The sequence below is a fragment of the Procambarus clarkii genome, chromosome 21 (genome assembly GCF_040958095.1).
Source record: "Procambarus clarkii isolate CNS0578487 chromosome 21, FALCON_Pclarkii_2.0, whole genome shotgun sequence".
NCBI classification, from domain to species: Eukaryota; Metazoa; Arthropoda; class Malacostraca; order Decapoda; family Cambaridae; genus Procambarus; species Procambarus clarkii.
The window spans coordinates 18,599,343-18,611,727 of record NC_091170.1 but is presented as its reverse complement, the minus strand read 5'-3'; the positions used below and the strand labels follow the sequence as shown (position 1 = coordinate 18,611,727).

At 52.0% G+C, this 12,385-nt stretch overlaps 1 protein-coding gene across 1 annotated transcript in view; it reads right to left on the bottom strand.

Annotated features, from left to right (window-relative positions):
- Window positions 1–12,385, bottom strand: part of LOC123760677 (polycystin family receptor for egg jelly) — a 467,012-nt gene that overhangs the window by 292,782 nt on the left and 161,845 nt on the right. Inside the window, 3 exon segments of the mRNA XM_069328534.1 lie at window positions 652–802; window positions 5,264–5,478; window positions 9,852–10,067. Coding sequence (XP_069184635.1) covers window positions 652–802; window positions 5,264–5,478; window positions 9,852–10,067 — 582 coding nt within the window.

Here is a 12,385-nt window from a genome sequence, read left to right as displayed (position 1 = left end):
CATGAGGGGAACATGTGAAGCAGCTGGGAAGGGAACTAACTTTGCGTCATGAGGGGAACATGTGAAGCAGCTGGGAAGGGAACCAACCTTGCGTCATGAGGGGAACATGAGAAGCAGCTGGGAAGGGAACACACCTTGCGTCATGAGGGGAACATGTGAAGCAGCAGGGAAGGGAACACACCTTGCGTCATGAGGGGAACATGTGAAGCAGCTGGGAAGGGAACTAACTTTGCGTCATGAGGGGAACATGTGAAGCAGCAGAGAAGGGAACTAACCTTGCGTCATGAGGGGAACATGTGAAGCAGCAGGGAAGGGAACTAACCTTGCGTCATGAGGGGAACATGTGAAGCAGCAGGGAAGGGAACTAACCTTGCGTCATGAGGGGAACATGTGAAGCAGCAGGGAAGGGAACTAACCTTGCGTCATGAGGGGAACATGTGAAGCAGCAGAGAAGGGAACTAACCTTGCGTCATGAGGGGAACATGTGAAGCAGCAGGGAAGGGAACTAACCTTGCGTCATGAGGGGAACATGTGAAGCAGCAGGGAAGGGAACTAACCTTGCGTCATGAGGGGAACATGTGAAGCAGCAGGGAAGGGAACTAACCTTGCGTCATGAGGGGAACATGTGAAGCAGCAGGGAAGGGAACTAACCTTGCGTCATGAGGGGAACAAATGTCAGGTTCTTATCCATGGGGTACTGGTTCTTCAGCTTGCCGAATCCGTCTCTGCCAACTGTTGCTGTCAGCGTTGGGTAGTATTTATTCAACACCACAAAGTTAATTATTTCTTGCACAATGTAGATCTGTTGAAAATAGAGGTAATTAAATAACATATAATAGCCTGTGTTATATATTTAAAAATTTGTTTTAATCTGGAAGGTTAGTGATATGTTTACGTTTTCTGATACAATGTTTGTACAGTTTGGACTCTATATGCTGCATCGCTACACAACTAAATTCTATCACACTTCTGCCGTAATATTTTTTGCATTGTATTTAACATTCAGACACATTTTTTCATTTGACTGAGGAAGCATGTACTCTCCTCACTCTACTCTCCACACTCTACTCTTCACTCTCTACTGTCTACAATCTACTCTCCACACTCTACTCTCCACACTCTACTCTTCACTCTCTACTGTCTACTCTCCACACTCTACTCTCCACACTCTACTCTTCACTCTCTACTGTCTACAATCTACTCTCCAGTCTCTACTCTCCACACTCTACTCTCCACACTCTACTCTCCACACTCTTCTCTCCACTCTCTACTCTCCAGTCTCTACTCTCCACACTCTACTCTCCACACTCTACTCCCACTCTCTACTCTCCACTCTCTACTCTCTACAATCTACTCTCCACACTCTCTACTCTCCACACTCTACTCTCCACACTCTACTCTCTACACTCTACTCTCCACTCTCTACTCTCCACTCTCTACTCTCCACACTCTACTCTCTACACTCTACTCTCCACTCTCTACTCTCCACACTCTACTCTCCACACTCTACTCTCTACTCTCTACATTCTACTCTCCACACTCTACACTCCTCACTCTACACTCTACTCTCCACATTCTACTCTCCACACTCTACTCTCTACACTCTAGTCTCTACATTCCGCTACACTCTACTCTCTACATTCTACTGTCAACACTCTACACTCTACTCTCCACACTCTACACTCCACACTTAACACTCTAAACTCTACTCTCCACACTCTACTCCTAACACTCTACACTCTACACTCTACTATCCACACCCTACTCTCCACACTCTACTCCTAACACTCTACACTCTACACTCTACTATCCACACCCTACTCTCCACACTCTATTCGCTACACACTACTCTCTACACTCTACACTCTACTGTCGACACTCTACTCTCCACACTCTATTCGCTAAACACTACTCTCTACACTCTACACTCCATACTCTACTCTCCACACTCTACTCTCCACACTCTACTCTCCACACTCTACTCTGTACACTCTACTCTCTACACTCTACTCCCTACACTCTACACTCTACACTCTCCGTACTCTACTCTAAACACTCTACTCTCTACACTCTACTCTTAACACTCTTCTCTCTACACTTTACACTCGACTCTTAACACTCTACTCTCCATACTCTACTCTCTACACTCTACACTCTACACTCTACTCTCCACACAGTTCTCTCAACACTCTACTCCCCACACTCTACTCTCTACTCTCTGCACTCTTCTATCTACACTCTACACTCTATTCTTAACATTCTACTCTCTACTCTCCACACTCTTCTCTCCACACTCTACTCTCCACACTCTACTCTCTACTCTCTACTCTCCACACTCTACTCTCTGCACTCTACTCTCTATACTCTACACTCTACTCTCCACACTCTACCCTGTAGATTCTACGCTATTCTCCACACTCTGCTCTCTAAACTCTACTCTCTACTCTTAACACTCTACACTCTACTCTCCTCACATTACTCTCCACACTCTACCCTTAACACTCTACACACTGCACTCTACTCTCCACACTCTACTCTCTACACTCTGCTCTATGCTCTCCACACTCTACTCTCTACACTCTACTCTCTGACCTCTACACTCTACTCTCCACACTCTACTCTTCACTCTCTACTGTCTACTCTCCACACTCTACTCTCCACACTCTACTCTTCACTCTCTACTGTCTACTCTCCACACTCTACGCTCTACACTCTTCACTTTACTCTCCACACTCTACTCACCACACTTTACTCTTCACACTCTACTCTCCACACTCTACACTCTACTCTCAAGTTAGAGGACACTGAACAAGTTAGAGGACACTGAACAAGTTAGAGGACGGTGTACAAGTTAGAGGACGGTGTACAAGTTAGAGGACACTGAACAAGTTAGAGGACACTGCACAAGTTAGAAGACTCTGAACAAGTTAGAGGACACTGAACAAGTTAGAGGACGTGTAAAAATTAGAGAACACTGTACAAGTTAGAGGACGATGTCCAAGTTAGAGGACACTGAACAAGATAGAGGACACTGAACAAGTTAGAGGACGTTGTTCAAGTTAGAGGACACTGAACAAGCTAGAGGACGTGTAAAAATTAGAGAACACTGTACAAGTTAGAGGACGATGTCCAAGTTAGAGGACACTGAACAAGTTAGAGGACACTGAACAAGTTAGAGGACGGTGTACAAGTTAGAGGACGGTGTACAAGTTAGAGGACACTGAACAAGTTAGAGGACACTGTACAAGTTAGAAGACTCTGAACAAGTTAGAGGACACTGAACAAGTTAGAGGACGTGTAAAAATTAGAGAACACTGTACAAGTTAGAGGACGATGTCCAAGTTAGAGGACACTGAACAAGATAGAGGACACTGAACAAGTTAGAGGACGTTGTTCAAGTTAGAGGACACTGAACAAGCTAGAGGACGTGTAAAAATTAGAGAACACTGTACAAGTTAGAGGACGATGTCCAAGTTAGAGGAAACTGTACAAGTTAAAGGACGGTGTACAAGTTAGAGAACACTGTACAAGTTAGAGGACACTGTACAAGTTAGAGGACACTGTACAAGTTAAAGGACAGTGTAAAAGTTAGAGAACACTGAACAATTTAGAGGACGATACACAAATTAGAGGATGTTGTGGCCACAAGTGTTGCTGAGGGCAAGAATGATGAAGGTGTGGGACCAAAAGTGTTGCTGAGGGTACGAATAATGAAGGTGTGGGCCACAAGTGTTGTTGATGGCAAGAATGATGAAGGAGTTTGCCACAAGTGCTGCTGTGGGCAAGAATGATGAATGTGTGGGCCACAAGTGTTGCTGAGGGTACGAATGATGAAGCTGTGGGCCACAAGTGTTGCTGTGGGCAAGAATGATGAAGTTGTGGGCCATAAGTGTTGCTGAGGGTAAGAATGATGAAGGAGTGGGGACCACAAGTGTTGCCGGGGGCAAGAATGATGAAGGTGTTGGGCCACAAGTGTTGCTGAGAGCAAGAATGATGAAGGTGTGGAGCCGCATGTGTTGCCGGAAGCAAGAATGATGAAGATGTGGGGCCACAGGTGTTGCTAAGAGCAAGAATGACGAAGATGGGGGCCACAAGTGTTGCTGAGGGCAAGAATGATGAGGGTAAGGGACCACAAGTGTTGCTGAGGGCAAGAATGATGAGGGTATGGGACCACAAATGTTGCTGAGGGCAAGAATGATGAGGGTAAGGGACCACAAGTGTTGCTGAGGGCAAGAATGATGAGGGTAAGGGACCACAAGTGTTTCTGAGGGCAAGAATGATGAGGGTAAGGGACCACAAGTGTTGCTGAGGGCAAGAATGATGAGGGTAAGGGACCACAAGTGTTGCTGAGGGCAAGAATGATGAAGGTGTGGGACCACAAGTGTTGCCGGGAGAAAGAATGATGAATGTGTGTGGCTAAAAGTGTTGCCGGGGGCAAGAAAGAAGGTGTGGGGCAACAGTTGCCCAGGGTAAAAATGATGAATGTGTGAGCCACAAGTGTTGCTGAGGGTACGAATGATGAAGCTGTGGGCCACAAGTGTTGCTGTGGGCAAGAATGATGAAGGAGTGGGGACCACAAGTGTTGCCGGGGGCAAGAATGATGAAGGTGTTGGGCCACAAGTGTTGCTGAGAGCAAGAATGATGAAGGTGTGGAGCCGCATGTGTTGCCGGAAGCAAGAATGATGAAGGTGTGGGGCCACAGGTGTTGCTAAGAGCAAGAATGATGAAGATGGGGGGCCACAAGTGTTGCTGAGGGCAAGAATGATGAAGATGGGGGGCCACAAGTGTTGCTGAGGGCAAGAATGATGAGGGTAAGGGACCACAAGTGTTGCTGAGGGCAAGAATGATGAGGGTATGGGACCACAAGTGTTGCTGAGGGCAAGAATGATGAGGGTAAGGGACCACAAGTGTTTCTGAGGGCAAGAATGATGAGGGTAAGGGACCACAAGTGTTGCTGAGGGCAAGAATGATGAGGGTAAGGGACCACAAGTGTTGCTGAGGGCAAGAATGATTAGGGTATGGGACCACAAGTGTTGCTGAGGGCAAGAATGATGAGGGGTATGAGACCACAAGTGTTTCCGGGCGCAAGAATGATGAAGGTATGGGACCACAAGTGGTACTAAGGGCAAAAATTATGATGGTGTAGGACCTCAAGTGTTGCCGGGAGCAAGAATGATGAAGGTGAGGGGCCACAAGTGTTGCTGACAGCAAGAATGATGAAGGTGTGGGACCACAAGTGTTGCCGGGAGCAAGAATGACCCACCTGGCAGGTCACTGTGTACCCGGAGACGATGTTGTGGATGTAGGCGGTGATGTTGAAGTAGCCGTCGTTGGCGTAGATGTGTGAGAATATGGGGACGTTGTTGCCAGGGTTGAGGAAGGGCAGGTCCTCCGTCAGGCCGTCTCCCCACGCCACGCTCACCGAGGCATTGGTGGGGAAAGGCGCTCCAGAAGTATCCGTAAACTGGATCTGGGGAGCTGTAACGAAAGTAAACTTGGTGTACTGCAGACGGAGGTCTACAGTACAAGGTCTCCAAGGTATTGGAGACCTTGTCATAATATTAATTTTAGGGATGGATGTAAACTATTGTAAAATGTTCGTATTAAATGTGTAACGTTAAATTAATTTTAAGGATTATATATTGTTTAACTAAATGTTATTTATTCCTGTTGCCAGTCGCTCTACCTGCTGAGTCACCAACGTCCGTTTAAACGGGTGGTTCACTAGGAAGAAGGGTAGTGCGACCGGCTACTGTCTATGTGGTCGGTGGATCGAGGCTACAAGTGTCTATATAAATAATGGAGAATGTCTGTCACTCTGTCCATCTGTCTGAAGTAGGAGGCAACACAATAGGAGTTAGTCTTACCCAGATTTACAGGGGAATGGTCTGGGGAATGGACAGACATACGCTAGTTGGGATATGCCTAAGATAATGGCTTAAGATATATTATTCATTATTCACACCTGCGCACCAATTTGCCCACCTGCCCACCAATTTGCCCACCTGCCCACCAATTTGCCCACCTGCCCACCAATTTGCCCACCTGCCCACCAATTTGCCCACCTCCCCACCAATTTGCACATCTGCCCACAAATTTGAGAGATTCCATCAGACGTCTGAAGATTTGTTTCGTTATAAAAAACTCCTTTATGTAAGCATACAAATTGGTTATATATTTCAATAATATAGCATTATATTTTATGAAATGGAAGAGTGACAAACCCGAAGGGGGAGGGGAAGAGATGGGAAGTGTGGAGAGGATGAGGGGAGGGGGCAGTGAGGGGAGGATGAGGGGAGGGGGGAAGTGTGGGGAGGATGAGGGGAGGGGGAAGTGTGGGGAGGATGAGGGGAGGGGGAAGTGTGGGGAGGATGAGGGGAGGGGGAAGTGTGGAGAGGATGAGGGGAGGGGGAAGTGTGGGGAGGATGAGGGGAGGGGGAAGTGTGGGGAGGATGAGGGAGGGGGAAGTGAGGGGAGGATGAGGGGAGGGGGAAGTGTGGGGAGGATGAGGGAGGGGGAAGTGAGGGGAGGATGAGGGGAGGGGGAAGTGTGGGGAGGATGAGGGGAGGGGGAAGTGTGGGGAGGATGAGGGGAGGGGGAAGTGTGGGGAGGATGAGGGGAGGGGGAAGTGTGGGGAGGATGAGGGGAGGGGGAAGTGAGGGGAGGATGAGGGGAGGGGGAAGTGTGGGGAGGATGAGGGGAGGGGGAAGTGTGGAGAGGATGAGGGGAAGGGGAAGTGTGGGGAGGATGAGGGAGGGGGAAGTGTGGGGAGGATGAGGGGAGGGGGAAGTGTGGGGAGGATGAGGGGAGGGGGAAGTGTGGGGAGGATGAGGGGAGGGGGAAGTGTGGGGAGGATGAGGGAGGGGGAAGTGAGGGGAGGATGAGGGGAGGGGGAAGTGTGGGGAGGATGAGGGAGGGGGAAGTGAGGGGAGGATGAGGGGAGGGGGAAGTGTGGGGAGGATGAGGGGAGGGGGAAGTGTGGGGAGGATGAGGGGAGGGGGAAGTGTGGGGAGGATGAGGAAAGGGGAAGTGTGGGGAGGATGAGGGGAGGGGGAAGTATGGGAAGGATGAGGGGAGGGGGAAGTGTGGGGAGGATGAGGAAAGGGGGAAGTGTGGGGAGGATGAGGGAGGGGGAAGTGAGGGGAGGATGAGGGGAGGGGGGAAGTGTGGGGAGGATGAGGGGAGGGGGAAGTGTGGGGAGGATGACGGGAGGGGGAAGTATGGGGAGGATGAGGGGAGGGGGAAGTGTGGGGAGGATGAGGGGAGGGGGAAGTGTGGGGAGGATGAGGAAAGGGGGAAGTGTGGGGAGGATGAGGGGAGGGGGAAGTGAGGGGAGGATGAGGGGAGGGGGAAGTGTGGGGAGGATGAGGGGAGGGGGAAGTGAGGGGAGGATGAGGGGAGGGGGAAGTATGGGGAGGATGAGGGGAGGGGGAAGTGAGGGGAGGATGAGGGGAGGGGGAAGTGAGGGGAGGATGAGGGGAGGGGGAAGTATGGGGAGGATGAGGGGAGGGGGAAGTGAGGGGAGGATGAGGGGAGGGGAAAGTGTGGGGAGGATGAGGGGAGAGGGAAGTGAGGGGAGGATGAGGGGAGGGGGAAGTGTGGGGAGGATGAGGGGAGGGGGAAGTGTGGGGAGGATGAGGGGAGGGGGAAGTGAGGGGAGGATGAGGGGAGGGGGAAGTATGGGGAGGATGAGGGGAGGGGGAAGTGTGGGGAGGATGAGGGGAGGGGGAAGTGTGGGGAGGATGAGGGGAGGGGGAAGTATGGGGAGGATGAGGGGAGGGGGAAGTGAGGGGAGGATGAGGGGAGGGGGGAAGTGTGGGGAGGATGAGGGGAGGGGGAAGTGTGGGGAGGATGAGGGGAGGGGGAAGTGTGGGGAGGATGAGGGGAGGGAGAAGTGTGGGGAGGATGAGGGGAGGGGGAAGTATGGGGAGGATGAGGGGAGGGGGAAGTGTGGGGAGGATGAGGGGAGGGGGAAGTGTGGGGAGGATGAGGGGAGGGGGAAGTGAGGGGAGGATGAGGGGAGGGGGAAGTGTGGGGAGGATGAGGGGAGGGGGAAGTGTGGGGAGGATGAGGGGAGGGGGAAGTGTGGGGAGGATGAGGGGAGGGGGAAGTGTGGGGAGGATGAGGGGAAGGGGAAGTGTGGGGAGGATGAGGGGAGGGGGAAGTATGGGGAGGATGAGGGGAGGGGGAAGTGAGGGGAGGATGAGGGGAGGGGGGAAGTGTGGGGAGGATGAGGGGAGGGGGAAGTGTGGGGAGGATGAGGGGAGGGGGAAGTGTGGGGAGGATGAGGGGAGGGAGAAGTGTGGGGAGGATGAGGGGAGGGGGAAGTGAGGGGAGGATGAGGGGAGGGGGAAGTGTGGGGAGGATGAGGGGAGGGGGAAGTGAGGGGAGGATGAGGGGAGGGGGAAGTGTGGGGAGGATGAGGGGAGGGGGAAGTGTGGGGAGGATGAGGGGAGGGGGAAGTGTGGGGAGGATGAGGGGAGGGGGAAGTGAGGGGAGGATGAGGGGAGGGGGAAGTGTGGGGAGGATGAGGGGAGGGGGAAGTGTGGGGAGGATGAAGGGAAGGGAACTGTGGGTTGGAAAAGAGGAGGGGAAAGTATGGGGGGGATGAGGGGAGAGAGAACTGTGGGGAGGATGAGGGGAAGGGGGAATTGGGGTGGATGAGGGGAGTGTGGGGAGGATGGTGGAGTTGGAAATATGGGGAGGGCGAGATCCACTTGCCACTTGCTGTTAGTAGGGACGAGGACGCCTCCAGGGAGGACGGGGCCACTTACTGTTAGTAGGGACGAGGACGCCTCCAGGGAGGACGGGGGCCACTTACTGTTAGTAGGGACGAGGACGCCTCCAGGGAGGACGGGGGCCACTTACTGTTAGTAGGGACGAGGACGCCTCCAGGGAGGACGGGGGCCACTTACTGTTAGCAGGGACGAGGACGCCTCCAGGGAGGACGGGGGCCACTTACTGTTAGTAGGGACGAGGACGCCTCCAGGGAGGACGGGGCCACTTACTGTTAGTAGGGACGAGGACGCCTCCAGGGAGGACGGGGGCCACTTACTGTTAGTAGGGACGAGGACGCCTCCAGGGAGGACGGGGCCACTTACTGTTAGTAGGGACGAGGACGCCTCCAGGGAGGACGGGGCCACTTACTGTTAGTAGGGACGAGGACGCCTCCAGGGAGGACGGGGGCCACTTACTGTTAGTAGGGACGAGGACGCCTCCAGTGAGAACGGAGGCCACTTACTGTTAGTAGGGACGAGGACGCCTCCAGGGAGGACGGGGGCCACTTACTGTTAGCAGGGACGAGGACGCCTCCAGGGAGGACGGGGGCCACTTACTGTTAGTAGGGACGAGGACGCTTCCAGTGAGAACGGAGGCCACTTACTGTTAGTAGGGACGAGGACGCCTCCAGGGAGGATGGGGGCCACTTACTGTTAGCAGGGACGAGGACGCCTCCAGGGAGGACGGGGGCCACTTACTGTTAGTAGGGACGAGGACGCTTCCAGTGAGAACGGAGGCCACTTACTGTTAGTAGGGACGAGGACGCCTCCAGGGAGGACGGGGGCCACTTACTGTTAGTAGGGACGAGGACGCCTCCAGGGAGGACGGGGGCCACTTACTGTTAGCAGGGACGAGGACGCCTCCAGGGAGGACGGGGGCCACTTACTGTTAGTAGGGACGAGGACGCTTCCAGTGAGAACGGAGGCCACTTACTGTTAGTAGGGACGAGGACGCCTCCAGGGAGGACGGGGGCCACTTACTGTTAGCAGGGACGAGGACGCCTCCAGGGAGGACGGGGGCACTTACTGTTAGTAGGGACGAGGACGCCTCCAGGGAGGACGGGGGCCACTTACTGTTGGTAGGGACGAGGACGCCTCCAGGGAGGACGGGGGCCACCTGCCAGGTCGTCACCACCTCGTGCTGGACGTAGACGATGGTGGAGTTCGTCACGGGACCTGTGTATATATTGTGCTTGTTCTGGGCAGCCACAGTCACAATATACATGCCGTCAACGCTCACCATGATTGGGTACGTCAACTCGTAGAGCACTGTGCCTAGTGGGTAGTCTCCTGTAATGCAGAATGATGGTTGTTAGTTGATAGTTTCCTGTAATGCAAAGTGGGTACAGACACTACAATAGACCTCGATGGAGAGAGACCAGAAATTTGACAGACATTTCAACACCCAGTTCACCCAGTGAGCCAACTCCACGCTGACTTTGTCTCCAGTAGCACAGAGCATCACCTTCACTCACCAGACCACTCCACAAGTGATCATTTGAATTTCATCATGGAATTCCAATTGAATTAAAATCGATCCAGCAATGCTGCTCAGTGTAGGAAAAGACCATCGATACTGGATACAAGTTCTGAAAGTGACGGCGAGTGGCATCACGTGAATAAGGCAAACAGGACAAGCCACTCCATGACGACCCATCGCCTATTAATCTCTCCAGCTTCTCCAGCTCTCCCAGCGCCTCAGACTAGATCTACGCTTCCAATCTTCAAAGTGCAGCACACCGAAGGTAAGTCTTCCTACGCTACTGTAGTGGACCTTGAAAAAGAGTACCCCCAGCTCCAGATCAGAGCAATACCTAATCTCAGAGGAGAATACATTCTGAGGCCTAAAGACGAGACGGCCGCTACGATTCTAAAAAATTACGCAAAATGTGAGGAACTGAAACCAGAGGATAAAATAAGTAAAATTATTGTCCTTCACTATTCCTTGCATATGGCCCTTGGCCATCTCGAAAAGCTGAACTATGTGGTGTCAGCAGAGAGATGCCAAGTACGAACCACGAAGTACTCGACAAGTCCTTCTCACAGTAAGAGGACGGATCGCGGAGAAACTTGACCTTGGAATCTGGGGGGTGTTCCAACACAGGCCTTACACCCCAGAACCCCTAAGATGCTTCAGATGTCAGAGATTTGGGCATCACAAAGATGGCTGCCAACCCCCAGTGAGGTGCGGAGTCTGCAGCCAGCCCCATGACACAAAAACATGTATTGATAAACTCAAGGTAAACCACCCTGTTCAGGCAAAATGCCCAAATTGTTCCAAGGCACATCATGCCTGGAACCTGAAATGCCCTGAAAGGCTCAAAAGGCTTCAAACGAGCCCCACCACGCCTACAGCAGAGCCGAAACCCCCACCAAAACGAATACCAGCTCCCATGCCCACTAAAACCGCGTGGGGTCTACCCACTCAGGAAGAGGGGGCACACGGCCCTTCACCATCGGCCATGGTGAAGGGTGAGAAGACCTCTGTACAGGACAAAAAGAAAGATGGAGGACACACGAATCATGTTCAAAGCAGTCGGCCTCCCATTCCATCCAGCAAGCACACTGGGGCCAATAGGAGTAGCAATTCCAGTGTCAGAATTACCACCGAGAAGGTTCTAAAAGCTACTAGGCCCCAAACCTGCACAGCATCAAATAGTGCTCCCACTGAACTGGACGCTCTCTGGCCAATGCTCAAAACTTTGGTCACTGAGTTCATCGAAAGTCTGCTGTCATCACATGGAATCAAGCAAACCACAGAGACTCGGAAGACAATTGAGCACAGGCTCAAGAAATTCGAAGATGTAATATCCACACCGTCAAGACAGCAGGGCAGGAGACACCCCCATAAAAAACAGATAGAGTCCAGCTCGTCGGAAAGCGACATTGATGAGTCAATTTCAGGTCCACTAAGAACCTATACACCAATTGCAACTTCCATGGCGTGTTCATCAGACTCCATGGATACCACGGAATTATCAGCAAATTCCAAGAACCTAGAGGTCTAAAGATCCTGCAATGGAATGCGCAAGGACTGCGCACTAAATTGCAACACTTGCAATGCATAGCAGCAACCAAGGGCATAGACATCCTGATACTACAGGAGAGCTTGCTTCGAGCCGGATTAGAACCTAAAATCTCAGGCTATCGAGGCTTCTTCCTTCCATGGATCAATGGGCAATCCAGGGGATGTGCAATCTATGTAAAATGTGACCTGATCTCCAAGTCCATAACCAGCCCACCCAATTGTGGAGCAGGGACAGAGGTAATGGGAGTTACCATTGAGCTAAGACACCACAAACTTGAAGTGTTTAATGTGTACAGGTCTCCACATGCCGAAATGGATCTCTCTGTGTTATTTGGACACGCGACAACAACAAACACAATCATTTGTGGAGATTTTAATGCCCGTCATCGATTGGCACTGGGCTCGAACACAACAAATGAAGCCGGCATTCACATTTCACACCTACTAGACCAGCTTCCAGAAATACAAATCCTAAACAAGAATGAACCTACCCACATTCAAGGAGGCAGATTAGACCTAACCTTCGTTTCAGCCTCCCTAAGAGATGCAGCAACATGGTCAGTTGAGCCCACACTCACAA